The sequence below is a fragment of the Pleurodeles waltl genome, chromosome 2_2 (genome assembly GCF_031143425.1).
Source record: "Pleurodeles waltl isolate 20211129_DDA chromosome 2_2, aPleWal1.hap1.20221129, whole genome shotgun sequence".
Lineage (NCBI taxonomy): Eukaryota > Metazoa > Chordata > Amphibia > Caudata > Salamandridae > Pleurodeles > Pleurodeles waltl.
Genome location: NC_090439.1, coordinates 707283426 through 707311330, shown reverse-complemented (window position 1 = coordinate 707311330; position 27905 = coordinate 707283426). Strand labels below are relative to the sequence as shown.

Here is a 27905-nt window from a genome sequence, read left to right as displayed (position 1 = left end):
CATATTTGTTTTGGTTCAATTCAGATTCACTCTGCCAGGTATCATAATTATTTTGACACATAGTACATTCACTCTGGTGTGTGTCATATTCATTTTGCAGCACGCTATGCATTTCAGGAGGTGTCCAATATGGGGAGCTGTAATTTTGACATTAACTGCTTCCCATAGAATCACAAGTGTGTTTACAGAAAGGGAGTACTTAGGAGGATATTTAATAAATAAGGTTTGGGCAAGGAAAGGTACAAACTCAAGCTTGACAGCTGAAAACAAATAAAGCCAGCACCTGGAAAGCAAGGATTGTGTGAGTCACAAACCACAAACTCAATTGCAAGCAAAGGGCAGAATGGATTCCTAGGTCGGCTTTCTGAATGTCCCGTAAATGTCCTTAGTAAACCAGACAGCTGTCCGGTAGTCTGCGACCTAATTACCCGTCTAACTTCTATTATTTATGTAATTGACGTGGATTATCTTTTCACATGTAATTAGTCAATTTACGGAGATGATATTCGGGTATCAATTAATTTTTGTACAATATGTAATTCTGTGAAATGGTAATTTTTAACTTTTGCCCTTAACTCAATAACACAAAAACAATAATATGGTGCAGAACAATTATAACAGCCTGTCAAATGTGGTTAAGTATTGTTTTAACATCGGCCAACCCTCTTTTAGTCTAAAAATATACATGCGTTTATACATTATATAATTTTAATTTTTTGAAGAGACGATCTTTCTGGTTAGACACAATATATTATTCGTACAGCAACCTCTGCCTGACCTTAAAATGGCAGCGCTGGACTCGCTCGTTATTAACTATTTATGCTGTACTGTTCTCGAGGTCAGGATTGCGCTCAACTGCAGTGCGCATGAAAATGGCTGCGGCACGCTATTCCTGAAATAACGGAAGAGAGCGTTTTTGATGCAGGGACAGTGAGCTTACTGACATTTTATAGGCACCAGGCTCCTTCGGAAAGTTATACTCGGTAACTCAGAAAAAGTTGAGTGGTAAGACAAGTCTTGTTCACTTACGAAGCCGCACAAAGACCATGGGAGACTGATTTGTGTATGTTATGGAGAGAAGATCAGGCACAATACAATGTTCGAATGTCAATATCTGCCTGTCCTAAAGATGGCAGCGGGCACAGTTGCATTGTTCTGATTCGACTGTGCTGAGCTGTAGTTGAGGTCGGGGGTTGTTCGCAGCTTCCATAGGCATGCGCAAGGCTGCGGCAGGAGCCGGTGTGCGCGAGGGGCGGGGCGGGCAGCGCGTGCTGCTTGTTTTGTGCTCTGAGCGGCCCAGCTGTGCAAGAAGCTGTGGCTGCAGCAGTAGGTGGAAACCAAAACTGGAGTCCCTGCCGCAGGCTCCCCAAGCAAAAGAAGGCAGGGTGCACAGAGACTATTGGAACGACCGGCTGGGTTTTTCTGAGCATCTTCTCCAGCGTCTGGCCTGTGTGGATGCGGTTGTGGAGCCCCGTCGGCTCCCCGTAGCTCCTCTGTCTCTCTCGGCTGCCAAATTGTGCCCCGGGGCCTGGCGGAGCAGTGAGACAGGAGGAATCGTCCCGCGGGAGCCACCGCCGGGGCGTTGGGCGGCAGTGGAGGGGGAAACATGGGAGTGTGGAGTCCCCCAGCAGGTAGAGGAAAGACCAATAAACCCCCCAACAGCCCATCACTGCTCCGCAGCTCCTCCGCTGCACCGGGCAGGAGGTGCGCCCCAGCCGAAGAGGGCGAAAAGGACACGGACTCTCTCTAATGAGCGTCAGGACTCGGGCAGTCACTGAGAACCACTTTCCCTTCCCCGGCCGCCGAGAGTGACACTGCTTCCAAAGTACCTACCCTCTGGCCCAACTCCAAAAGACTGCTTCTTAAACGATATCATCCAAACTAGTCAGATCTCAACCCAGAGTTGAGAAAAGAACCGGAAAAGGGGACTAAAGAAGCTGCTATCCCTCCCCCAGCCGCGGCCCGGAGAGGCAAGCAAACTGCAACCCGGAGAGCTGAGCTGGGGGCAGGGTAGGCGGTGTGGGCTGGGTGAGTGTAAGTTGGGGTGTCACAAGTAGTGTCTAGTGGGGTAGCTGGGTTTGTAGTCTGAGAGGCTTACATTGTTTGAGTCCGTGGTGGGCTCTAAGGTGGTTGTCAGATACACTCATAATAGCGAGCGGAGTGTGCTCTTCCGGAGGTTTCCAGGTTGGCTCTTTGGGTTAGGCGAAAGCCGGTGGTCGGTGCACTGGGTCAAAGGCTGCTTCGTTGGGTGTTGGCCCACTCCCCGGGCTGGCTGCGGCCGGGCCTCCCGGGGACCTGTTCGATGGAAGTATGTTACCAGCTACCGGTTCTGCCCCTAGACAGACCGGTGCCCAAGCACGTCCTGAGCCGCAGAGGTGCCATCAGCTTCAGCTCAAGTTCTGCACTCTTTGGCTGTCCCAACCCACGGCAGCTTTCGCAGGTAAGAGGCTTCTCCTATCTTGTAGCTTCCCGGAGCCTAATATTGTCAGTGTCAATCCTCGATGTCAAACTCGCCTTGCCGCTTGTTTCTGCAACGAAGCCTGTACTGCCATTTCTTTGCTTTATAAGAGCCAACGTTTTTTATTGTTAGCTCACTTTCTGCTTTTCCATTTTTTAACAGTTTGTGAGTAAAACTGAAAGTTGGACTTGGCTTGGGAACCAGGTTTACCAAATTATTCTCGAGGAGATAGCTTTGGAGAGGTGCAGTAATGTCACTTCTTGATGAGGACTGTCACAGCCTTATCACACCCTCCTTTTACAGTCGTAGGTGTGGTAAAAACTTAACAATGTGTATTGTTTGTGCATTCACATAATTTATTTAAAGGGTATATTTGCATATATGATCTACAGGGAGTGCAGAATTATTAGGCAAGTTGTATTTTTGAGGATTAATTTTATTATTGAACAACAACCATGTTCTCAATGAACCCAAAAAACTCATTAATATCAAAGCTGAATATTTTTGGAAGTAGTTTTTAGTTTGTTTTTAGTTTTAGCTATGTTAGGGGGATATCTGTGTGTGCAGGTGACTATCACTGTGCATAATTATTAGGCAACTTAACAAAAAAAAATATATACCCATTTCAATTATTTATTATTACCAGTGAAACCAATATAACATCTCAACATTCACAAATATACATTTCTGACATTCAAAAACAAAACAAAAACAAATCAGTGACCAATATAGCCACTTTTCTTTGCAAGGACACTCAAAAGCCTGCCATCCATGGATTCTGTCAGTGTTTTGATCTGTTCACCATCAACATTGCGTGCAGCAGCAACCACAGCCTCCCAGACACTGTTCAGAGAGGTGTACTGTTTTCCCTCCTTGTAAATCTCACATTTGATGATGGACCACAGGTTCTCAATGGGGTTCAGATCAGGTGAACAAGGAGGCCATGTCATTAGATTTCCTTCTTTTATACCCTTTCTTGCCAGCCACGCTGTGGAGTACTTGGACGCGTGTGATGGAGCATTGTCCTGCATGAAAATCATGTTTTTCTTGAAGGATGCAGACTTCTTCCTGTACCACTGCTTGAAGAAGGTGTCTTCCAGGAACTGGCAGTAGGACTGGGAGTTGAGCTTGACTCCATCCTCAACCCGAAAAGGCCCCACAAGCTCATCTTTGATGATACCAGCCCAAACCAGTACTCCACCTCCACCTTGCTGGCGTCTGAGTCGGACTGGAGCTCTCTGCCCTTTACCAATCCAGCCACGGGCCCATCCATCTGGCCCATCAAGACTCACTCTCATTTCATCAGTCCATAAAACCTTAGAAAAATCATTCTTGAGATATTTCTTGGCCCAGTCTTGACGTTTCAGCTTGTGTGTCTTGTTCAGTGGTGGTCGTCTTTCAGCCTTTCTTACCTTGGCCATGTCTCTGAGTATTGCACACCTTGTGCTTTTGGGCACTCCAGTGATGTTGCAGCTCTGAAATATGGCCAAACTGGTGGCAAGTGGCATCGTGGCAGCTGCACGCTTGACTTTTCTCAGTTCATGGGCAGTTATTTTGCGCCTTGGTTTTTCCACACGCTTCTTGCGACCCTGTTGACTATTTTGAATGAAACGCTTGATTGTTCGATGATCACGCTTCAGAAGCTTTGCAATTTTAAGAGTGCTGCATCCCTCTGCAAGATCTCACTATTTTTGACTTTTCTGAGCCTGTCAAGTCCTTCTTTTGACCCATTTTGCCAAAGGAAAGGAAGTTGCCTAATAATTATGCACACCTGATATAGGGTGTTGATGTCATTAGACCACACCCCTTCTCATTACAGAGATGCACATCACCTAATATGCTTAATTGGTAGTAGGCTTTCGAGCCTATACAGCTTGGAGTAAGACAACATGCATAAAGAGGATGATGTGGTCAAAATACTCATTTGCCTAATAATTCTGCACTCCCTGTATATACAGAATGCTAAGAGGTGCATAATAATTTTTATTGGTTTCATTAAGTTGCCTTTTTGATTACTTGAATTCCTGTTTAAAAAAAAAAAAAAAAAAGCATTTACAATGCAGTGGGTCTCACATTTGCTCGAGTTAGAGCCATTACAGTTTGAAATTCCTAACTGGGCTTTTCTTGCCTCATACATTGAAAATGAAAAGTAAAACAGTTGACTTAAGCAAGCTTATTCAAAGTGCCATGGCTACCATGAGCATGAGTGCGAAGGAGAGACACAAAAAGGAAAAGAAGTTTGCTCGCAATCAAACATTTCGGCAATTACGCAATTATCCATGTAAGAAGGGCATTCTGCAAGGTAGTAACAAAACCGCCCCAAGGAGTGACAAAACGAAAGCATTTACCAATGACAACAAAGGATTTTTGAAAGTCAATCCCACGAATGAGTGAAAGTGATGGGGGTGCCGTGGGCTTGGTTGAAAGTGTACAAAACTTACAACAGGTCAAACCGCTTGCAAGTTCAACCTAAAAAGCTAAATGCTAAACTTAAAGCTGAAAATAACCTTAATGATCTTCTTACAATCACATGCATATTTTCCACATGTTGGGGTATTGACCAGGGGTGTGCAAAACCAGTGCATCTGTTTTGCATAAATATGGGAAATTTCTGGAATATTTCATAAAATGCAAATCTGTCATTTATCAGTATCATTTAACCAAAAATGCTTCAATGCAAGGATGCTTTTTATGCTAAAACCAAAATATTGCCCAAAAGCACAATTCATGCAAACAGAAGCTTCTCATATTCTGGTTGTTTGCATTGTTCTTGCACTCCCATGCTATAAATTTTGCCCTGAATGTTGGCGCAGTTGCACAACATGGGTTAAGGCACAGTTTTTGGGAATTTCGAATAAAAGCATCACTGGAAATTACTCTAATTGCATTTTAAAAAATGACGTTTTTCAGCAAAAAAGGAAATAGTCTGCCTTGTGTTCTAATGCTTAAATTGTGAGGATATTACAAATGATGTGACTGAATTGAAGCCTTACACCTCTCTGACACTTCACCTTATTTCTCTTTATACATGCTGATCACTCTTTCTCACTTAGTCTTTAAGGCGAATTACTATAAATGAGATTCGGGCGCCTTTGACCTGTAAACAACGTGTAAGGTCATGGCCCAACCCTTCCGTATTCATCATAAATTACTAGTGGTACACAAGACACAAAAACCCTTATAACCTAGCACCTGTGGGATTTGGTGCAGTATAACCCCTTTAGACATTTAACTACATGCTGGACTACTGGCACTCACCACAATCGTCTGTCCCACTCCAGCTGCTCATTTCAGCCCACTGGTCTACCTGCCACGTGTATCTTTCCCTCTCAGCCACTCTTACAAAAAAAAAAAAACAGTCTCTAATTTTCCCCCAAGGCAAGCTCTGTTTATTCTTCTGTCAGGTGCTTCTCAGTAGTTTTTCTTGTGCATACCGACTGTCTCCCAACAATAATCACAACCTTGTTTTTTACTTCAAAACGTGCATTATAGCGCCTCTGAAAGGAACCCAGTGACCCCGCCCCCAAGAAACGTAACCCTTTCAGATTGATGTTTTCATTAATGGCCCAGTCTAGCCCCCACACACAAATCATAATTTTCTTCTCTACCAGACATGCATTGTGTATGTTTAAAGTTAATTCTAGAAAATGATCTGCACTTCTTCTTTTGTATGGTGGGCCTTTTTTTTTTTTTTTTTTTTTAATCAGACTTGTTAGCCTGGCTGACCTTAAGTAAACTTACAAGGGGACGCAAATAGGTTGATGAACCTTTTGACTCGCAATTAAGAAGTTCTTACCATAGCTGCAGTACATAATCAATAGTCAATAATTATCAGCAGTCAATAACAGTAATAATCAATGGAGTCAGTAATTGTCACACACCATGACCTTTCAGTCATGAATAACCACACCTTTTAGTAAAAGTTTGGATATTTATTTCCCTATATTAACAGTACTAAGCTCATATAGATTAATCTCAAAATCAAATGAAACACATACAGAAACAATACTGGCTGTCCAAAGTGGCAGAAGAAACGTAACCAGATCAAAGCTTGAACTACAACACATTCTCACGTTATGGTGTAAATCAATAACAAAGTCAACTGCGTCAAAGTAATAACATACATTAAGTTTAGCAGAGAAATTCATCAAGCATTAATCCCTGTTAGCGTAATTTCATTGGTGAGGGTCCTTAAGTAACACCAGATTAACATCAGCATGTTGAGCTTCATGCAAAATAATTTAGTAACACAAATTTGGAAAAATATCTAACTATGGCACTATCAAAACAATGCAGTTGGTACCTAGAAAGAAAAAGCAAATATGCATAATAACCAACAGTCTAGCTCATTATACCTATCCTCAATGTGGATCAGCAAGCCGAGTCAGTCTTCGTCCTCAGGACATCAGTCGATCAGCAAGGCGTCAAGATTCAGCATCAAAGTTCAGAAAACACAGTCTTTCAGGTAACTCGAAAGAATGGAGGCAAACCCCCCAGAAGAATAGAGAATCTTTCAGAAGAATAGAGTGGCAAAAGCTTGAATGTCTCTCTCCCCTCTGCGCAGTCCGACTATGTTAGATCTCCTAAAATTATCTCCCAAATCCCTATTGGTCAGTTAATCGCATGTTCACACTTAGTCCAATAAAACGAAAACTCCAAATCTATGAATTCTACTACTACTCAGTTCACATGTCGTTGATTTGGTTTGTCCTGCAATGTCTTCAACATCTGGCATGTCAGGTAGCAATATTGCTGCAGCTTCCACTCTAGTCAGTTTCTCCATTGTTGTTCTCTTGAGAAAGTCAGTCTCACACACATTACACACAAAATGTTACATTCACGAGGACAGCATGTTCTAGCAGTCGATTCTCATGAGAACTTCCCCAGCTACAAGCACATAATGCAAAAATGTAAAATCACAGTTTAACTCTCTAGGACAGCCATTTATTAAACGTTAAGAAATACAGCTTTGACATGAGGCCTGGCAAGTAGGCCAAGACATTCGCTAAGTTAAGGCCTACAATTATTAAAGCTAAAGCATAATACATAACCCTTAATATGACATATTACTACATTAGTCAAACATACATTCAACATTTCATAATAATTAATTAGTAAGTACACTTTGTGAACATTGACGGCCACTCATCATAATCACATTTTCAAATGCATGCATTATTTTTCTACGTTATTATATTTTCTACATAAACTTGCTATTCAGAATACACTTGTTCATAATTTTTATTAAAACACCTGCGCTAGGAGACTTGTATTATTTTATAGTAGAAATTGTCTGCCATTTGTAGACAAGGTTTTTTTGATGTTTCCTGCTTGTATTTTCTGCCTTGACATATTTTAACCCACACATACACATCAGATTCTCAATTTGCAAGGCCTGACCACTCCAAATTGAAAAACAGTTTATTCATATTTTTTAAGTGTACACGTTTTCCTCATTTGTGATCTTACCTGCACGTATTTTATACCAATTGTTATTCATTGGAAAATGATCTGTTATATGGCATGGGTAAACGAGGATTTAAAAGCTTTCTTCTTGAGTGACCACCTGTTTAAATTATGGACCATGAGCAGTGATTGCAGGCCGGTAGCCTCTTACAACCTGCTCTGAGACCCATCATATCATGGGCACTTAAAGACGTTTTTGATGGGCTTATAGTTAAAGAACATTGTTTTGTTGTAAACAACTTGTGGGCATTATTGTGAACCAGCAAAACTTAAGGACATTTAAGATGCTCTGTGAAGAATGGTGACTCCCTAGAATAATGTTGTTCCTTTGCAAGATTTCTTTTTTTTGGATACCTAATGTGAATAACCTTACCTGGGGGACAATCCTACATTTTAATCATTCAACTGTAATTCATATAATTAAGGTGGAAAACAAAATGAAGCAAGCCATTCAGATCTGGGATATTTGAGTAGAAGCCGTCCCAGCCTCGAAGAAGCGAGATCACACTTAACTTTCATTTAGAACATCCTACCAGGATGTTGCTTTTTTGTCTTGGGAAATGTTGTTTCAGGAAAACTTCCCTAAGAAATGTGAGATATATATATATATATATATATATTTTACTTTCTTTGTAATGCATATATTAAATTGGCCTTCTAACCTTTTAAAGTCTGTATTTACCATTTACTTGAACTTTGATATCATAATTGCTTAAGATTGTGTTCAGTGTTTTAGTCACCATCAGAAGAGGTATATTTTTGCTATATATCACACAACATCCTTTTTAAGTATACACATTATTCTTATTTGAGATTTGGGCTTAATTTATAGCAATAGTTATTTATGAAACCCTATGTGGTTTGTTAAGCTGTGGTAAAGAGGAGTAAACATTTTCCTGTTGAGTGAAACAGGGTCCTTCCTTGTGAGCATCGGGACAGTATGAGTTTACTTTCATAGTTGCTATTTTTATTTGTGTTATGTGCCTCAATTAAACATTTTCACAGATTTGTAGGACTGGACCAGTCGAAGCGGAAAATAAAATTTGAATCTTCTTCTAATGGTGCTTTTTGTTATTACCATTATTGGATTAACGTGTGTGGTGGCTTTTATTTGGACTATAACACACTTTTCAGATCATTGTTTTGATAATTTACTGTTGTAATATTTGTTCTGAGGTTTGAATGTCCTGTCTTAATAGTGGGTCGATATATTTAAATTTTGTGGTTGAAGACGGACGTCCCCTGTTAAAGCAATCAATAAATACAGTGTTGAACTTTTTTTTCGGTTGAGCCTAGGTAGAATGCATGCGCTGTCTCTCAACATGTTGTAATGTACTTCTGTAGGTGACTACTACGCCCATCACTTTCATTTGTTCTTTGGGCTGGTCGTTCAAAATTCCCTTGATTTAGTAGGCGACTGCTTTACGTTTGTCCTGCCTTAAGGCTGCTTTGTTAGACCACCTTGAAGACGGACTCTGTTTTGTGGATTATTGCATGACCGGCCATGTACCTTAGTGTGGCTCGCTACTTTTTTTCATTTGCCCCTCGGCGCTCTGTATCTGTATGTTTTCTTCCTCTTCATTGTTTTTGGGCCTGCCACTGTCTTTCTGTGGAGTCTGTGTCCAAGGGCTGCAAGCTGGAGGAGGGTTCTCCTCCTTATTTATTTTAATTTTATTGAAGATTCTTGTAGTGTGAACTTGATGGAAGGAATACTTTACATGAGTACGACCTACGTACACGTTTGGCATTTAAAAAAATAAAAAATATATATATATATATATGCACACGGGTGCATTTTGAATGGAAAAAACACAGCAATCCTCTACGCCAATACTATAATATGCACTGCACTCGGGAAACTCGCCCCATAATGCTTTGCGGTGCATTTCTTTTTCAAAACATTTTTGCCCATAACTCAGCTTGTGGAGGTCCTATAACAATGGACCACCCCCAAACTGTTCAGCACGACATGCTCTTTTTTAGAAACCTGTCCCACCATTCAGTGTGTTTTTAACTGCTTGGGTGCCGCAGGCGAGCTGGTCTTGTCCAGGCACACGCTTCCCGTGTGCCTCGGATGAGACCAGCTAGTCCTGCACCCAGCCCACAGTCGGGGATGGAAGGGGAATCGCTTTTGCATTTCTCTTCCGACCGGGAGGTGGGGTGGGAGAAACATGAGAGGAAATACCTTTCTTTTCATGTCTCTCGAAGGATTTCTGCTGCCCGATCACAATGTGGTCGGGCAGCAGAAATGCCCACTAGAAACCCAGGATTTTTTTGATCATTTCAATAGGGGAAGCGGCCCCTTGGGCAAGGGCCGCTCCCCAGGGGGCCCAATGATTTTTAGGCCGATCTGCCCCTGGAGGGGGCAGAAAACCACTAGACAACAGGGATAATTAATTTTTTATTTTTATTTTGTATGTGTGAGGAGTGACACCTTAGGCAAGGGTCGCTCCCCAGTGGGCCAAATTATTTTTAGGCCATTTCTGCCCTGGGGGGGCAGAAACCACTAGACACCAGGGAATTTTATTTGTATTTTTTATTTTTTTATACTTACGCATAATGGGAGCGGCCCCTTGGGCAATTTTTTTTTAGTCCTAATATAATTAGGCCGATATGCCCCCGGGGGGGGGTGGGGGGCAGAAAGCTCTAGACACCAGGGAGATATGTATGTATGTGTGTGTGTGTGTGTATATATATATATCTATATATAGTATATAAAACATTTACTTTATGTTTTTATGTATGGGGAGCGACCCCTTAGGCAAGTGTCACTCCCCTGGGGGGGCAAATTGTATTTAGGCCATTTTTGATCCCCCTTGGGGGCAGATCAGCATATTTGTATTAGGTCCATCTGCCCACAAGGTGGGCAGAATACACTAGACACCAGGGATTGGTATATGTGTGTGTTTTGTTTGGGGGGGCAGCCCCTTGGGCAAGGGTCGCTCCCCATTGGGGCACATGTGTTGGGCATATGGGGCAGATCGGCCTATCTGCCCCCAAGGAGAGCAGAAAGCCCACCAGAGACCAGTGAAGATTTTTTTTTTTTTTTCTCAAAATGAGAGGGTGAGGGTATGGCCATACCCCCACTCCAAATACATGGGGCCAAAGTTGTTCTGCCCACCAGTGGGCAGATTAGGCAGTTACCCCCGATCCACTCCCCAGGGGGGCAGAAATTCTACTAGATGCCAGGGACGCTACCATGTAGAAAAATCCACAAGACCTAGACCAGAGGTCTCCAAACTTTTTAATGGCGCACCCACCCCCAGCTGAAAAATAAAAATAATTGGGCCCCCCTCTTCAGAATTTTTCACAATTATTGTATAAAGATGTCAATGTTTAAATATGTCTAGACCTATTTAAACATTGCAGTTAAGTATTGTTACCTTTTTAAAGATGCAATAACATGCTTCTGCGTAAAACAAAAGCCTGTTATCTGTGTAATGCTTCTTTTGGCCAGAGTCTGGCGCTCCCCCCAGTTTGAAGACCTCTGACCTAGACGCATGTGAAAACTAAACATCTGATTCCAGGGTGGTGTGCTTCGCATGCACCTCGCACCATTTTCTTACTCACAATGCCCTGCAAACCTCCAACTTTGCTGGAAATCATACATTTTTGTGATAGAACCTTCCGAAATCTGCAGGAATCCACAAAATTCCTACCACCCAACATTGTCTCATCTATACAGATAAAAATTCTGCTGCACTTGTCAGCCTGAAAATGTTTTTTTTTTTTCAAACTGCCCTTTTGGACCCGCTTTGGTTCCCCCTCAGTTTTGACATGTTTTTGGCTCTTCCCTGTTACAAGCACTTGGCCCACCTACACAAGTGAGGTATAATTTTTACCAGGAGACTGAGGGGAACATTGGGTGGTAGGGAATTTGTCCCGGTGCTGAGATCCCACACAGAAATGTGGGAAAAATGTGATTGATTTTTTAATTTTTTTAAATAAAGTTTTTAAATTTAAAAAAAAAAGAAGAAAATTTGAGGTTTGCTGAAGATTCTGGGTAAGAAAACATTAGGGGATCCACGCAAGTCACACCTCACTGGACTCCCTTGAGTGGCTAGTTTTCAGAAATGTCTGGGTTTGATAGGTTTCCCTAGATGGCTGCTGAGCCCAGGACCAAAAACGCAGGTTCCCCTCCCTCCACTGCAGAAACTGGTGCCGGCTGAGCTAGAAGCCAAAATCTACAGCTAGGCACTTTGCAAAAAAACTGTGAGATTTCAATGTAAAAATGTGATGGGTACATGTTGCGTTTCCTGTCGCGAGCAATAGGCCTATCCACGCAAGTGGGGTACCATTTTTATCGGGAGACTTGGGGGAACACAGTGTAGCAAAACTAGTGTTATTGGCCCTTGTCTTTCTCTACATTTTTTCCTTCCAAATGTAACACAGTGTGGAAAAAAAAAAAAAGACGTCTATTTGTGAAATGGCCTGTAATTCACCTGCTAGTATGGGCACCCCGGAATTCAGAGATGTGCAAATAACCACTGCTTCTCAACACCTTATCTTGTGCCCATTTTGGAAATACAAAGGTTTTCTTGATAGCTATTTTTCACTCTTTATATTTCAGCAAATGAATTGCTGTGTACCTGGTATAGAATGAAAACCCATTGCAAGGTGCAGCTCATTTATTGGCTCTGGGTACCTAGGGTTCTTGATGAACCTACAAGCCCTATATATCCCTGCAACCAGAAGAGTCCAGCAGACGTAACGGTATATTGCTTTACAAAATCTGACATTGCAGGAAAAAGTTAGAGTAAACGTGGAGAATTTATTTATTTATTTATTTTTATTATTTTTTTAACCTCCATTTCAATATGTTTTTCATTCCAGCTGTTATTTTCTGTAGGAAACCCTTGTAGGATCTACACAAATTACCCCTTGCTGAATTCAGAATTTTGTCTACTTTTCAGAAATGTTTAGCTTTCCGGGATCCAGCATTGTTTCACACCCATTTCTGTCATTAATTGGAAGGAGGCTAAAAGCACAAAAAATCGTAAAAATGGGGTATGTCCCAGTAAAATGACAAAATTGTGTTTAAAAAATTTGGTTTCCTGATTCAAGTCTGCCTGTTCATGAAAGCTGGGAAGAGGGTGATTTTAGCACTGCAAACCCTTTGTTGATGCAGTTGTCAGGGAAAAAACCACAAGCCTTCTTCTGTAGCCCTTTTTATTATTATTTTTTTTTTTTAGGAAAAAAAAAACAATTTTCGCTGTATTCTGTCAAATTTTTTGGTCTCCTTCAGGGGAACCCACAAAGTCTGGGTACCTCTAGAATCCCTACGATGTTGGGGGAAAAAAAGGACGTAAATTTGGCGAGGGTAGCTTATGTGGACAAAAAGTTATGAGGGCCTAAGCCCGAACTGCCCCAAATAGCCAAAAAAAGGCCTGGCACCTGAGGGGGAAAGGCCTGGCAACGAAGGGGTTAAGCTCTCTCATGGCTGAAACTTATGTTTTACAGCTGGGAGTAATTTGTGTTTTTAAGGGCCTTGTTTGTAATATGGCAGTAGGCCTGAAAATGTGTTCTGCACTACGCCCTCTAGGGGAATAAATATAGGGTTACACTGCATTACGCTCTGCCATCCTCTTCATGTGGTTGTCCTTTCTAGGGGCTGACTATATGGTTACATGACCATGTTTCTTACAAATGCTGTTTTTATTGTGGTGCCCTTTAGGGGCTGTTCGGAGCAGTACAGTCAAAATACGACTATTTGCAGCACTCAGAAATTCGCCCCATAACGCATTGCGAGACATTACTTTTACAAAACATTTTTGCCCGTAACTCACTGTGTGGTGCTACTGGGACAACCGGACCACCATCAAAACGGTCAGCATGACGTGCTCTTTCTGTTTAGATCCTCTCTGGGTCCCCACACTAGATTTTGGGGACCCCAAACTAATAAATAATGGCAATATTTTCATTTTTTTGCTGCAGCTAGAGGAAGAAGGTAAATGGAAGTGCTTTATTTATATGCAAGGCACTTGAAATGTGTGGCAGAGAGGACCAAATTATGCTGCAGGCTTGACCAATTCACGTGGAAAGAAAAGTCGAGTTATGTTTTTACACTGTCAATAGCTCTAACTCAAGCAAATGCGAGACCTATTGCATTGCACATGCTTGTTTTGTATTGTGAAGCTGTTTTTAGATTCCACCAGCTTATTGGCATTGTACCTGCCCTCAGTGTTGCATCGAGTGTTATTACCTTTTATTAGCCGTGAACAAAAGAGTATTCTGCAAGCCTACTGCATGCAAATCGTTCCGAGACACAACTCCTTATTGTGGCTTTAGTTTCTTACTTTGTGTCTAGTAAGAATCAATCCACAGACACTCTTGTTAATGTCTTGGGAATTGGTTGATTTGATTAAACTATTTAGAGGTAGCTGAACGTATACAGTGGCACTCTCTGGCTTCATTTTACTTTATTAAACTAACTTATCTATACATTTAGGCACTGGTCGGTTCATCAGGCAAAGAAGGTGAGAAACCTTAATGGAAAACGAGATTGAACAAATTAAGGTAGTCGTAAGACTTGATCCTTTAACAGAAAGTTATTAGAGCCTTAAAAAATAAGCACTGACTAAGACTATAGGTCTGACCTTGGCAAACTAATGTGAATTAGAAAGCCTAAAATGAAAACGGAATTTACAGGAGTAATTAGTATAGGTGTATAAAGCCTTTAAGATTAAAATGCGTATCACAACAAAATGATTATTAGTGCAAAGAAAAGGTAATAATTTGATTTGAATTACTGTAATGTGAGGACTTGTTTTCACCGCAAAAGGATGCTTCATACAATAACATTAAGGCTCTGTAAAATATTGGTCCGCTATCCCAGATACAAAACTGCATTTTCTTTTTTTAAAGTATATATGTCTGCGATCAAGAAAAATGCAGTCATTTTTACAGTGCAGTAGATTTAGTGACTTAAATGGTCTGAACAGTTACCCCGTGTTGTATGTTGTAGTGGCTGGAAGCAAAACGTTCATTACCACAGAATATCCCTTTGGACGACGAGGGCTTCTTTTATTTTTGAATCCATGAGGTTGCTGGGAAAGCTGAGGCTGTTGCCTTGCCAGACTCAATAAGCAGCCTTTTGGAGAGTGACTGCCTGCATAACGTTGCATGTGAAACGGAGCATAATCGAGAGAACCAGAGAGCCTTGAAACAAAATGCCACAACCTCAGGAAGTTCTGTGACCCCCAACTTGTATCCGTCCATATTACCATAAAACAGTAGTGTGGCGTCTGATTTGCAGGAAACGCTGCACTGGGAAATCCAACTATCGGAGCTCACATGAACGGTTTGGTACATTAATAGGCTGATGATGCTCCGTGACCTGGGTCAGGCCTAGCAGAATTATCAGACTAATCCTGTATGCGACTTACCGAGGCTGCGAAAGTTCCTTGGGGCTTGATTGGCAGATGTGAAAAAGACCTGGCTGATCAGGCAGCGAGGGCACTATGATATCTTTTGTTAAGAAGGAGGAATCTGCCTGAAAGACTAGGCGAAATTGCAGTCTGCCGGAGGCATTGGCCGCTTGAGTTCCACTGCCTAGGCTTCTGGAGCAAGAAGAGTGTGAAGCACATTTGTCAGACTACAGACAAGGTGGCACTTGTCCCATTGTGGCACCTGAGTTATTGCCACAGAAGAGACAGCACCATGTATGCCAAACCTGGTGTTGAGCAGTGGGAAAGATTTGGCTCTGTACATGAGAAGGTGAAAGGTGGGTTACAGTGGTGGCAGGACTTGTTAACCTATTGGACCCCCTAAGATATTGTATAGTAGGTCTTCAAAGTAGATAATGCAGAGGTGACTGAAATATGAGGCCCAGCCATTGTGCACCCATGTCACACCTTGGCGGCCTGTAGCCCACGGAGACATTGTCACACCGTTGGTCATTTGTATTGCAGACAACTCCTGATGCCTTACATATACTATGAAACTATTGCATGTCCCTACACTGGGACCGTGGACGTCCCTGCTCTTGTGGTACTTGTAAGAAGTTGGGTTAATAATTGTGGTGGATGGGAGTCCTTGACAAGCTATAGGTCTGTAATTGTCTTATTACTGGGAACCAAGTACCCCATTCTAGCGTTTGAGACTATCTCAGGGTTGTGAAGCAGAGCAGTCCAAGGCCTTCTCAGGGAAGTGGTGTGGGCTGAAAATCACAATTTGCTGGCATGCAAACACAACACTCAGAAAATTATTGGTTAGCCATTGTTTTTTCTTTTGACTAGAAAAATACATTTAACCCCTTCGCTGCCAGGCCTTTTCCTCCTCCTGTGCCGGGCCTTTTTTTGCCTATTTGGGGCAGTTCGCGCTTAGGCCCTCATAACTTTTTGTCCACATAAGCTAACCAAGCCAAATTTGCATCCTTTTTTTCCAACATCCTAGGGATTCTAGAGGTACCCAGACTTTGTGGGTTCCCTCGAAGGAGGCCAAGAAATTGGCCAAAATACAGTGAAAATTTCGTTTTTTTCAAAAAAATTGGAAAAAGTGGCTGCAGAAGAAGGCTTGTGGTTTTTCCCCTGAAAATGGCATCAACAAAGGGTTTGCGGTGCTAAACTCAGCAGCTTCCCAGCTTTCAGGAACAGGCAGACTTGAATCAGAAAACCCAATTTTTCAACACAATTCTGGCATTTTACTGGGGCATACCCCATTTGTGCAATTTTTTGTGCTTTCAGCCTCCTTCCAGTCAGTGACAGGAATGGTCATGAAACCAATGCTGGATCCCAGAAACCTAAACATTTCTGAAAAGTAGACAAAATTCTGAATTCAGCAAGGGGTCATTTGTGTAGATCCTACAAGGGTTTCCTACAGAAAATAACAGCTGAAAAAGAAAAATATTGAAATTGAGGTGAAAAAACCATCAATTTTTCTCTACGTTTTACTCTGTAACTTTTCCCTGCAATGTCAGATTATCAAAAGCAATATACCGTTACGTCTGCTGGACTCCTCTGGTTGCGGGGATATATAGGGCTTGTAGGTTCATCAAGAACCCGAGGAACCCAGAGCCAATAAATGAGCTGCACCCTGCAGTGCGTTTTCATTCTATACCGGGTATACAGCAATTCATTTGCTGAAATATAAGGAGTAAAAAATTGCTATCAAGAAAACCTTTGCATTTCCAAAAAGGGCACAAGATAAGGTGTTGAGGAGCAGTGGTTATTTGCACATCTCTGAATTCCGGGGTGACCATAGTAGCACGTGAATTACAGGGAATTTCTCAAATAGATGTCTTTTTTACACACACTCCTATATTTGGAAGGAAAAAATGTAGAGAAAGACAAGGGGCAATAGTACTTGTTTTGCTAATCTATGTTCCCCCAAGTCTCCCGATAAAAATGGTACCTCACTTGTGTGGGTAGGCCTAGCACCCGCGACAGGATATGCCCCAAAACACAACATGGACACATCACAGAAAACAGAGCTGTTTTTAGCAAAGTGACTACCTGTAGATTTTGGCCTCTAGCTCAGCCGCCACCTAGGGAAACCTACCAAACCTGTGCATTTCTGAAAACTAGAGACCTAGGGGAATCCAAGGAGGGGTGACTTGTGTGGCTCGGACCAGGTTCTGTTACCCAGAATCCTTTGCAAACCTCAAAATTTGGCTAAAAAAACACATGTTCCTCACATTTCTGTGGCAGAAAGTTATGGAATCTGAGAGGAGCCACAAATTTCCTTCCACCCAGCGTTCCCCCACGTCTCCCGATAAAAATGATACCTCACTTGTGTGGGTAGGCCTAGCACCCGCGACAGGATATGCCCCAAAACACAACGTGGACACATCACAGAAAACAGAGCTGTTTTTAGCAAAGTGACTACCTGTAGATTTTGGCCTCTAGCTCAGCCGCCACCTAGGGAAACCTACCAAACCTGTGCATTTCTGAAAACTAGAGACCTAGGGGAATCCAAGGAGGGGTGACTTGTGTGGCTCGGACCAGGTTCTGTTACCCAGAATCCTTTGCAAACCTCAAAATTTGGCTAAAAAAACACATGTTCATCACATTTCTGTGGCAGAAAGTTCTGGAATCTGAGAGGAGCCACAAATTTCCTTCCACCCAGCGTTCCCCCACGTCTCCCGATAAAAATGATACCTCACTTGTGTGGGTAGGCCTAGCGCCCGCGACAGGATATACCCCAAAACACAACGTGGACATATCACAGAAAACAGAGCTGTTTTTAGCAAAGTGACTACCTGTAGATTTTGGCCTCTAGCTCAGCCGCCACCTAGGGAAACCTACCAAACCTGTGCATTTCTGAAAACTAGAGACCTAGGGGAATCCAAGGAGGGGTGACTTGCGGGGCTCGGACCAGGTTCTGTTACCCAGAATCCTTTGCAAACCTCAAAATTTCGCTAAAAAAACACATGTTCCTCACATTACTGTGGCAGAAAGTTCTGGAATCTGAGAGGAGCCACAAATTTCCTTCCACCCAGCGTTCCCCCACGTCTCCCGATAAAAATGATACCTCACTTGTGTGGGTAGGCCTAGCGCCCGCGACAGGATATGCCCCAAAACACAACGTGGACATATCACAGAAAACAGAGGTGTTTTTAGCAAAGTGACTACCTGTAGATTTTGGCCTCTAGCTCAGCCGCCACCTAGGGAAACCTACCAAACTTGTGCATTTCTGAAAACTAGAGACCTAGGGGAATCCAAGGAGGGGTGACTTGCGGGGCTCGGACCAGGTTCTGTTACCCAGAATCCTTTGCAAACCTCAAAATTTGGCTAAAAAAACACATGTTCCTCACATTTCTGTGGCAGAAAGTTCTGGAATCTGAGAGGAGCCACAAATGTCCTTCCACCCAGCGTTCCCCCATGTCTCCCGATAAAAATGATACCTCACTTGTGTGGGTAGGCCTAGCGCCCGCGACAGGATATGCCCCAAAACACAACGTGGACATATCACAGAAAACAGAGCTGTTTTTAGCAAAGTGACTACCTGTAGATTTTGGCCTCTAGCTCAGCCGCCACCTAGGGAAACCTACCAAACCTGTGCATTTCTGAAAACTAGAGACCTAGGGGAATCCAAGGAGGGGTGACTTGCGGGGCTCGGACCAGGTTCTGTTACCCAGAATCCTTTGCAAACCTCAAAATTTGGCTAAAAAAACACATGTTCCTCACATTTCTGTGGCAGAAAGTTCTGGAATCTGAGAGGAGCCACAAATTTCCTTCCACCCAGCGTTCCCCCACGTCTCCCGATAAAAATGATACCTCACTTGTGTGGGTAGGCCTAGCGCCCGCGACAGGATATGCCCCAAAACACAACGTGGACATATCACAGAAAACAGAGGTGTTTTTAGCAAAGTGACTACCTGTAGATTTTGGCCTCTAGCTCAGCCGCCACCTAGGGAAACCTACCAAACCTGTGCATTTCTGAAAACTAGAGACCTAGGGGAATCCAAGGAGGGGTGACTTGCGGGGCTCGGACCAGGTTCTGTTACCCAGAATCCTTTGCAAATCTCAAAATTTGGCTAAAAAAACACATGTTCCTCACATTTCTGTGGCAGAAAGTTCTGGAATCTGAGAGGAGCCACAAATTTCCTTCCACCCAGCGTTCCCCCACGTCTCCCGATAAAAATGATACCTCACTTGTGTGGGTAGGCCTAGCGCCCGCGACAGGATATGCCCCAAAACACAACGTGGACATATCACAGAAAACAGAGCTGTTTTTAGCAAAGTGACTACCTGTAGATTTTGGCCTCTAGCTCAGACGCCACCTAGGGAAACCTACCAAACCTGTGCATTTCTGAAAACTAGAGACCTAGGGGAATCCAAGGAGGGGTGACTTGCGGGGCTCGGACCAGGTTCTGTTACCCAGAATCCTTTGCAAACCTCAAAATTTGGCTAAAAAAACACATGTTCCTCACATTTCTGTGGCAGAAAGTTCTGGAATCTGAGAGGAGCCACAAATTTCCTTCCACCCAGCGTTCCCCCACGTCTCCCGATAAAAATGATACCTCACTTGTGTGGGTAGGACTAGCGCCCACGAAAGGAAAGGGCCCAAAACACAACGTGGACACATCACATTTTTTTATAAAAAGCAGTGCCTACCTGTGGATTTTGGCCTGTAGCTCAGCCGACACCTGAGGAAACCTAGCAAACCAGTGCATTTTTGAAAACTAGAAACCCAGGGGAATCCAAGATGGGGTGACTTGCGGGGCTCTGACCAGGTTATGTTACCCAGAATCCTTTGCAAACATCAAAATTTGGCCCAAAAAACACTTTTTCCTCTCATTTCGGTGACAGAAAGTTCTGGAATCTGAGAGGAGCCACAAATTTCCTTCCACCCAGCGTTCCCCTAAGTCTCTCGATAAAAATGGTACCTCACTTCTGTGGGTAGGCCTAGCGCCCACAAAAGGAAATGGCCCAAAACACAACGTGGACACAACATATTTTTTCACAGAAAACGGAGGTGTTTTTTGCAAGGTGCCTACCTGTGGTGTTTGGCCTGTAGCTCAGCCGGCCCCAGGGGGGAGGGGGCAGAAATGCCCTAAAATAAATTTGCCCCCCCAACCCCCACCCTCCCCCGCCGGGAGCGACCCTTGCCTACGGGGTCGCTCCCCCTGCGTGACATTGGCACCAAAAAACAAATCCCCGGTGCCTAGTGGTTTCTGCCACCTTGGGGGCAGGTTGACCTAAACTCAGCCAATCTGCCCCCAAGGGGGGCAGAAATGGCCTAAATACAATTTGTCCCCCAGGGGAGCGACTTTTGCCTGATGGGTCGCTCCCCATCTCTAAAAAAAAAAAAAACAAAGAGAAAAAAAAAGAAAAAAAAGAAAAATTCCCCTGGCGCCTAGAGGTTTCTGCCCCCCCCCCCCCCCCGGGGGCAGTTCGGCCTAATAATAGGCCGATCTGTCCCCCGGGGGGGCAGAAATGGCCTAAAATAAATTTGCCCCCCCAACCCCCACCACCCCCCCGGGAGCGACCCTTGCCTACGGGGTCGCTCCCCCTGCGTGACATTGGCGCCAAAAAACAAATCCCCGGTGCCTAGTGGTTTCTGCCCCCTTGGGGGCAGATTGACCTAAAATTTGCCAATCTGCCCCCAGGGGGGCAGAAATGGTCTAAATACAATTTGCCCCCCCAGGGGAGCGACCCTTGCCTGATGGGTCGCTCCCCATCTCTAAAAAAAGAAACAACAAAAAAAAAAAAACAGAAAAAAAAATTGCCCTGGCGCCTAGAGTGTTCTGCCCCCCCCCCCCCCCCCCCGGGGGCAGTTCGGCCTAATAATAGGCCGATCTGTCCCCCGGGGGGGCAGAAATGGCCTAAAATAAATTTGCCCCCCCAACCTCCACCCCCCCCCGGGAGCGACCCTTGCCTACGGGGTCGCTCCCCCTGCGTGACATTGGCGCCAAAAAACAAATCCCCGGTGCCTAGTGGTTTCTGCCCCCTAGGGGGCAGATTGACCTAAAATTGGCCAATCTGCCCCCAGGGGGGCAGAAATGGTCTAAATACAATTTGCCCCCCCCAGGGGAGCGACCCTTGCCTGATGGGTCGCTCCCCATCTCTAAAAAAAAGAAACAACAAAAAAAAAAAAACACAAAAAAAAAAATTGCCCTGGCGCCTAGAGTGTTCTGCCCCCCCCCCGGGGGCAGTTCGGCCTAAAAATAGGCCGATCTGTCCCCCGGGGGGGCAGAAATGGCCTAAAATAAATTTGCCCCCCCAACCCCCACACCCCGGGAGCGACCCTTGCCTACGGGGTCGCTCCCCCTGCGTGACATTGGCGCCAAAAAACAAATCCCCGGTGCCTTGTGGTTTCTGCCCCCTTGGGGGCAGATTGACCTAAAATTGGCCAATCTGCCCCCAGGGGGGCAGAAATGGTCTAAATACAATTTGCCCCCCCAGGGGAGCGACCCTTGCCTGATGGGTCGCTCCCCATCTCTAAAAAAAGAAACAACAAAAAAAAAAACACACAAAAAAATAATTGCCCTGGTGCCTAGAGTGTTCAGCCCCCCCCGGGGGGCAGTTCGGCCTAATAATAGGCCGATCTGTCCCCCGGGGGGGCAGAAATGGCCTTAAATAAATTTACCCCCCTAAACCCCCACCCCCTCCCCCCCGGGAGCGACCCTTGCCTACGGGGTCGCTCCCCCTGCGTGACATTGGCGCTAAAAAACAAATCCCCGGTGCCTAGTGGTTTCTGCCCCCTTGGGGGCAGATTGACCTAAAATTGGCCAATCTGCCCCCAGGGGGGCAGAAATGGTCTAAATACAATTTGCCCCCCCAGGGGAGCGACCCTTGCCTGATGGGTCGCTCCCCATCTCTAAAAAAAGAAACAACAAAAAAAAAAACACAAAAAAAAAATTGCCCTGGCGCCTAGTGTGTTCTGCCCCCCCCCGGGGGCAGTTCGGCCTAATAATAGGCCGATCTGTCCCCCAGGGGGGCAGAAATGGCCTAAAATAAATTTGCCCCCCCAACCTCCACCCCCCCCCCCGGGAGCGACCCTTGCCTACGGGGTCGCTCCCCCTGCGTGACATTGGCGCCAAAAAACAAATCCCCGGTGCCTAGTGGTTTCTGCCCCCTAGGGGGCAGATTGACCTAAAATTGGCCAATCTGCCCCCAGGGGGGCAGAAATGGTCTAAATACAATTTGCCCCCCCAGGGGAGCGACCCTTGCCTGATGGGTCGCTCCCCATCTCTAAAAAAAGAAACAACAAAAAAAAAAAACACAAAAAAAAAATTGCCCTGGCGCCTAGAGTGTTCTGCCCCCCCCCGGGGGCAGTTCGGCCTAAAAATAGGCCGATCTGTCCCCCGGGGGGGCAGAAATGGCCTAAAATAAATTTGCCCCCCCAACCTCCACCCCCCCCCCGGGAGCGACCCTTGCCTACGGGGTCGCTCCCCCTGCGTGACATTGGCGCCAAAAAACAAATCCCCGGTGCCTAGTGGTTTCTGCCCCCTTGGGGGCAGATTGACCTAAAATCGGCCAATCTGCCCCCAGGGGGGCAGAAATGGTCTAAATACAATTTGCCCCCCAGGGGAGCGACCCTTGCCTGATGGGTCGCTCCCCATCTCTAAAAAAAAAAAAAAAGAACAAAAAAAAAAAACACAACAAAAAAATTTGCCCTGGCGCCTAGAGGTTTCTTCCCCCCCTGGGGGCAGAAAAGGCCTTCCCAAAAAATTGCCCCCCCTGGGAGCGACCCTTGCCAAAGGGGTCGCTTTGTTGCGTGACATTCGCGCGCAAAAACAAACTCCCTGGTGTCTAATGGTTTCTGCCCCCCTTGGGGGCAGATTGGCCTTATCAAAATAGGCCAATCTGCCCCCAAGGGGGGCAGAAATGGCCTAAATATATATTGCCCCGTAGGGGAGCGACCCTTGCCTAAGGGATCGCTCCCCACCTAAAAAAAAAGAATTCATCACAAAAAAAAAAAAAAAAAATGGTCCCTGGTGCCTAGAGGTTTCTGCCCCCCCTGGGGGCAGATCGGCCTAATAATAGGCCAATCTGCCCCCAGGGGGGGCAGAAAAGCCTTCCTAAAAAAATGCCCCCCTGGGAGCGACCCTTGCCCAAGGGGTCGCTCCCTTTTGCCAATTTCAGCAATCCGGCTTTTGAAACCTGTGAGAGACTTCAAAGGGAAGGAAATACATTTCCTTCCCTTTGAAGCCTCTCGGGGCCTCCCCCATGGGATTGAAAAAGAAATGCAAAAGCATTTCTTTTTCAATCGCGCTGGAAGCTCTGCTTCCAGCGCGATGGGGGAGACCCTGTGACTAATCAGCGCGCGCTCACGCGCTGACGTCACATGGGGGGTTGGGGGGGGTCGGGGGTGGGAGGGGAAGGGCTTCCCCTTCCATCCCTGACTTGGGGGGGTGGGGGGGAACCCCACAGAGGGAGCGAGAGCGCTCCCTCTGGGCTGTGTGCCGAGGACGTAGTGGTTACGTCCTCGGCACAGCAGCACTGTGCCGCAGGACGTAACCACTACGTCCGCGGCACAGAAGGGGTTAATGGACACACACACAACTAAATATTATGCATTAAATTACAAATACATAAATCAGGTAGATTGGAACACCTTTGACACCCTTATGATATTACACCCCTAGTGATTCCTGGATCCCATAGTTGCAATACATCCCACTTATACCAAATACATCATCACAGTATATTAATTTGAAAGAAGGCCGGCCTTTTGGCTTTCTCACCACATTAATAATAACCTTGTTATCCATTGCCAGTGCAACACTCTGGACAGGTCGTTAGTGTATATATCAAAAAGGCCTAGTGACTTTGTCAGGGTTTTGCCACATTAATAGAGTCGGCTACATGCCATATTGAACATTATAACACAGTTAGAATTAGTAAGCACAGAAATAATAATCCAGAACATACATTCATAATAAGAACCATTCATTTTTCAACATCAGTGTTGCAAATAAAGCACATTGACTTTGAAAGCATGAGTCAGTCTTTTTGCACAATCTACTGGCCATATAATGCAAATTTTACATTGATAGTGGTTGAAATGATTTAACCGTACATCCATAGAGAAAGTATACAGACTGTAGTTCATATAACAATTATTTTTGTAGGAAAGGATGCGTGGAATGCTGCTAAATCAGAGAATTCCTTTATACCAGAAGGATGCAACTTGAGAAAGGAATGGTACCCTTGCCCATATGCAGACCTTGAAAAATCATTAAAATGTTACTAGACCTACAGGTCTAGTGATTTAAATCTCCTCTACCTAACTGTAATGTACTTGCCCCATAAACTGGTCTCAAATTGTGTGATCCTCGGCAAATATTTTGTTTTACGAAGCCACCTTTTTCTTCAGTATCACATACTAGAGCACCTTCAAATATGGAAGTTTACCATTTCTCCTGTAGAAAAAAACATTTTTTTTAAACTTTTTTTTATTTTTTATTTACTGAATTTATTTACTAGATTTTAATGTTTGCTCCATGTATAATAAGAATCAAGCCTGCATATTAAGTACACATGACCCCTGGCTTATTAGTTTACTAATAACATTGTCATCAGGATAGGTGTAGGAATATTTCTCAGTTCAAGTATAAACATAACTTTTAATAAATACTTCACTAAAACATGATGTGCTAGTGCACTGGCTTTTATAGACAGTACATTTTCCTTTGAAATGGCCGTAAACTTTCCCTCTAACATGCAGCGTTAGTGATAAAACTATATAGCACATAAAACAATGTTTGGAAATAGGGTTTCAGCAAAAATATTTAGCATTTGTGCATTGCCAAGTAAAGTGTTCTGATTTGTTTTCATCCTATAAGAATCATTTTTTGCCAAACAAAATTGCAAAAATGCACCTTCATGACTACTGAAATATAATTTGAAATGTTTGTACAGTTCACTTATTAGCTATGCCAATGTATTGTTAGAAAAAAAGCCTGAAGTGGCGGAGCACCATTATAGCCTTTCATTTCACACTCTTTACAGACAGTTCATTTAACAAAATCCTCTAACTTCACAATGTAGGAAGACAAACTGGGTTTTGACCTCTGCATGACGAGCAAATGTGCCAAGATAAAAACAAGATTTAAAGGTATCTTTATTGCTCATTCACTTTGTGAATGAAAAGAACACCTTTCATTTGTCAGCTCCCCAGAATGGACCCTAAAAATAGCTTTGGTTAAATCTGACTCGCCATGGCAAGTGGGTGAGTAGATTTTTCGAGATCTGATATGAGAATGCAGAATGGATGGAAATGGAAAATGACCCTAAGAACTGGTAAGCGAGGTATGTTACAAGTTAAAATGGCTGTGGTAAAGGAGTTGCAGATTATTACACCAGATAGTAATTGTCCACATTGGACAGAGTAGGTAGTGTGATCCAATATTATTAGTAAAAGTTTGTGTTTGTTGACTATATTGACCGTGAACACCTGACCATCGTCCATTATCCACTCTGCATTCTCATCAACTACTATTGTAATGAGAAAAGATTTATTGACGAAAGTTGGGTCTACTGTCTCTTTTTCCATAGCTCCTGTTATGGCTTTCAAGAAATCATAATTTGGCTATTAATAGATACTGCATGCCATCTTGCCACAAGGACTGAAGCATATGTATTGTATATTGCTAGTATGAAAAAAAAATCTTAGTGTTCACTATTGAGATTGCATTATAACTTGTAAAATCGCATAGAAACAAGTTCTATCTAAAACTATATAATAAACAGGACCTTGTGGTTTGTCTCTGCAACTCTTCGGCTCATACCTTGTATGTTACCACTTTGCTGCAGCCCTACTGCTGCCCCATACTGCAGTTGTTTTTTCCTTTTGTTTGGCTGTTTATTTTCCTTTTCTTTGCTGGGTGCCTGTATCCAGCCAGACACCTGGGTGCTGCAGTTCCTCGCTGCCCCTAGGCTTCCTACCCAGCCAACAAAATCCCATGGTGGTGCAAGAGGTGGTGTGCCCATTTGGACTGGGTTGGCATGCTGCACCCCCTCCCACTAGGAGCGTGAAGCAGGGCAGAGGAGCTGTGGAGTGCTGCTGTGCCTTCCCTCTTCTGTTATGTAGAGATGGAGCCACCAACAGTTTTCTTCACATTGGTACTGGGGCGTGGGCTTGTCAGGCCATTGGGGTCCTTGAGGGGAATGGGCCCTAAGCACATCATCATATTTAATTAATAGAAATTTGTTTTTGTCCACCCCTGGTGAAATACGGCAGAACACCATGCACACATTTCTCTTTGATTTTCCTTCTCAAAGGGAATTTTTTTTAAAAGCCTTCTATCTCGCCCTTCAGGGCCAGTTGTCGCCATCTTGGTCTCATTTTGTTCCTGATGGTCAGGCGTAAATACCAAATGCATTTCCTTCATGGCTTCTGGCCTCTAAAAGTGTGCATTTTTGTTGGAAGCTTGATGTTTTTTAGGGCTCCCTGAGGGGGGAACATGTCCTCTCCCTAACCCCTGGTGCTTCTCTCCTACTGGGATGGGCATTTTTCACAGACCTTCTACTACCACCCAGCAGAAGCGCTCACACTCCATGTCACAAAACCTGTTCTGGAAGGGCACAAAGTGGCAGTGGAATCCAGGCCCTTTCCGGTAATTGGTCCTCCGAGTGCATAAGAGGCCTGCACCACTGGCCCCAGAGAGACAAATCCTAGTACTTGGCTGGAGTCAGTCCATCGTTCAGTCCTCTGGCTACCTTCACATTGGCGTTTCTCCAAGGAGGGCTCAAAACCCCGTATTTTTGATTATTTATGTGTTTTGCTTCGTGATGTGAGGAGGAGCATATGGGGATACACTTAAGTAGCTTCATCACCTAAAACACAGACAGCTATTGTGATGCTTAGGCGATAAAGACGATGAATAGGTTATTCTCTGACATAATTCGAATATGGATTCATCATTTCCTGTTTTGTTCCCTACCATCCTAAGGGCTTGTTCAAAAACACTTTTTAAAGCGTAGTTTTATAGTAGCGCTCCAAGGCAATTCGCTTTGATGCGTATCTTCTGCGAACTAGGTCATATTTCGGGTCCAGTTGATTTTCTTTTTAATCATTTCGAAACCATGTGCTAAATATGAGCTGAACCACAAATTATAAAAAGTTCAAGCTTCTAATTTTTTGTGACTGCACTTAATCATGAGGTCCGTTGTTCGAAGGCTCCGGTCAAGTGGTGCTGCAGATGTAGTAATAATTCTTGGAGTGGTGAAGCTTCCTTAGTCTTTGTGTATTTTCAAGTCCTCCCTTGGAATCCTTAATTTTTGTTAAAATATATTGTTCATTTTTATAATGAATAGAAAGTGCCTTATAAACATTTGCCAGTAACAAACTTTCGACCTATTTCCAGGTTCAAGAGCTATCACGGGAAACCTATAACGGTTTGTTAGGTAGTTGATAAAGAAACTCGGTTATTTGACCTACATCTCGCGTGCTCAAAGTTTGACTTGAGCTTCAAGTTCGTGGAAAAAAAATGTCTTAGTCCGATCAGGTATGACTGCAGGAATTCAAAAAGGCCCCTCCCGGTTTTGACGTAAATGTTGTGTTTCTCCTAGTACAGAGGTCTTCAAACTGG

The 27905-nt window shown here is 44.0% G+C and overlaps 1 protein-coding gene across 2 annotated transcripts in view; it reads left to right on the top strand.

The window, feature by feature from the left end:
• The first annotated feature begins 857 nt into the window (after nt 1-857).
• Nucleotides 858-27905, top strand: part of PDE7A (phosphodiesterase 7A) — a 652296-nt gene continuing 625248 nt past the window's right edge. Inside the window, exon 1 of one of the 2 annotated variants that reach the window (XM_069220260.1) lies at nt 858-2440. In XM_069220260.1, coding sequence (XP_069076361.1) covers nt 2303-2440 — 138 coding nt within the window. In that variant the 5' untranslated portion in view covers nt 858-2302. The remainder of the gene's footprint in view (nt 2441-27905) is intronic. The other variant, XM_069220261.1, reaches the window with a different exon arrangement.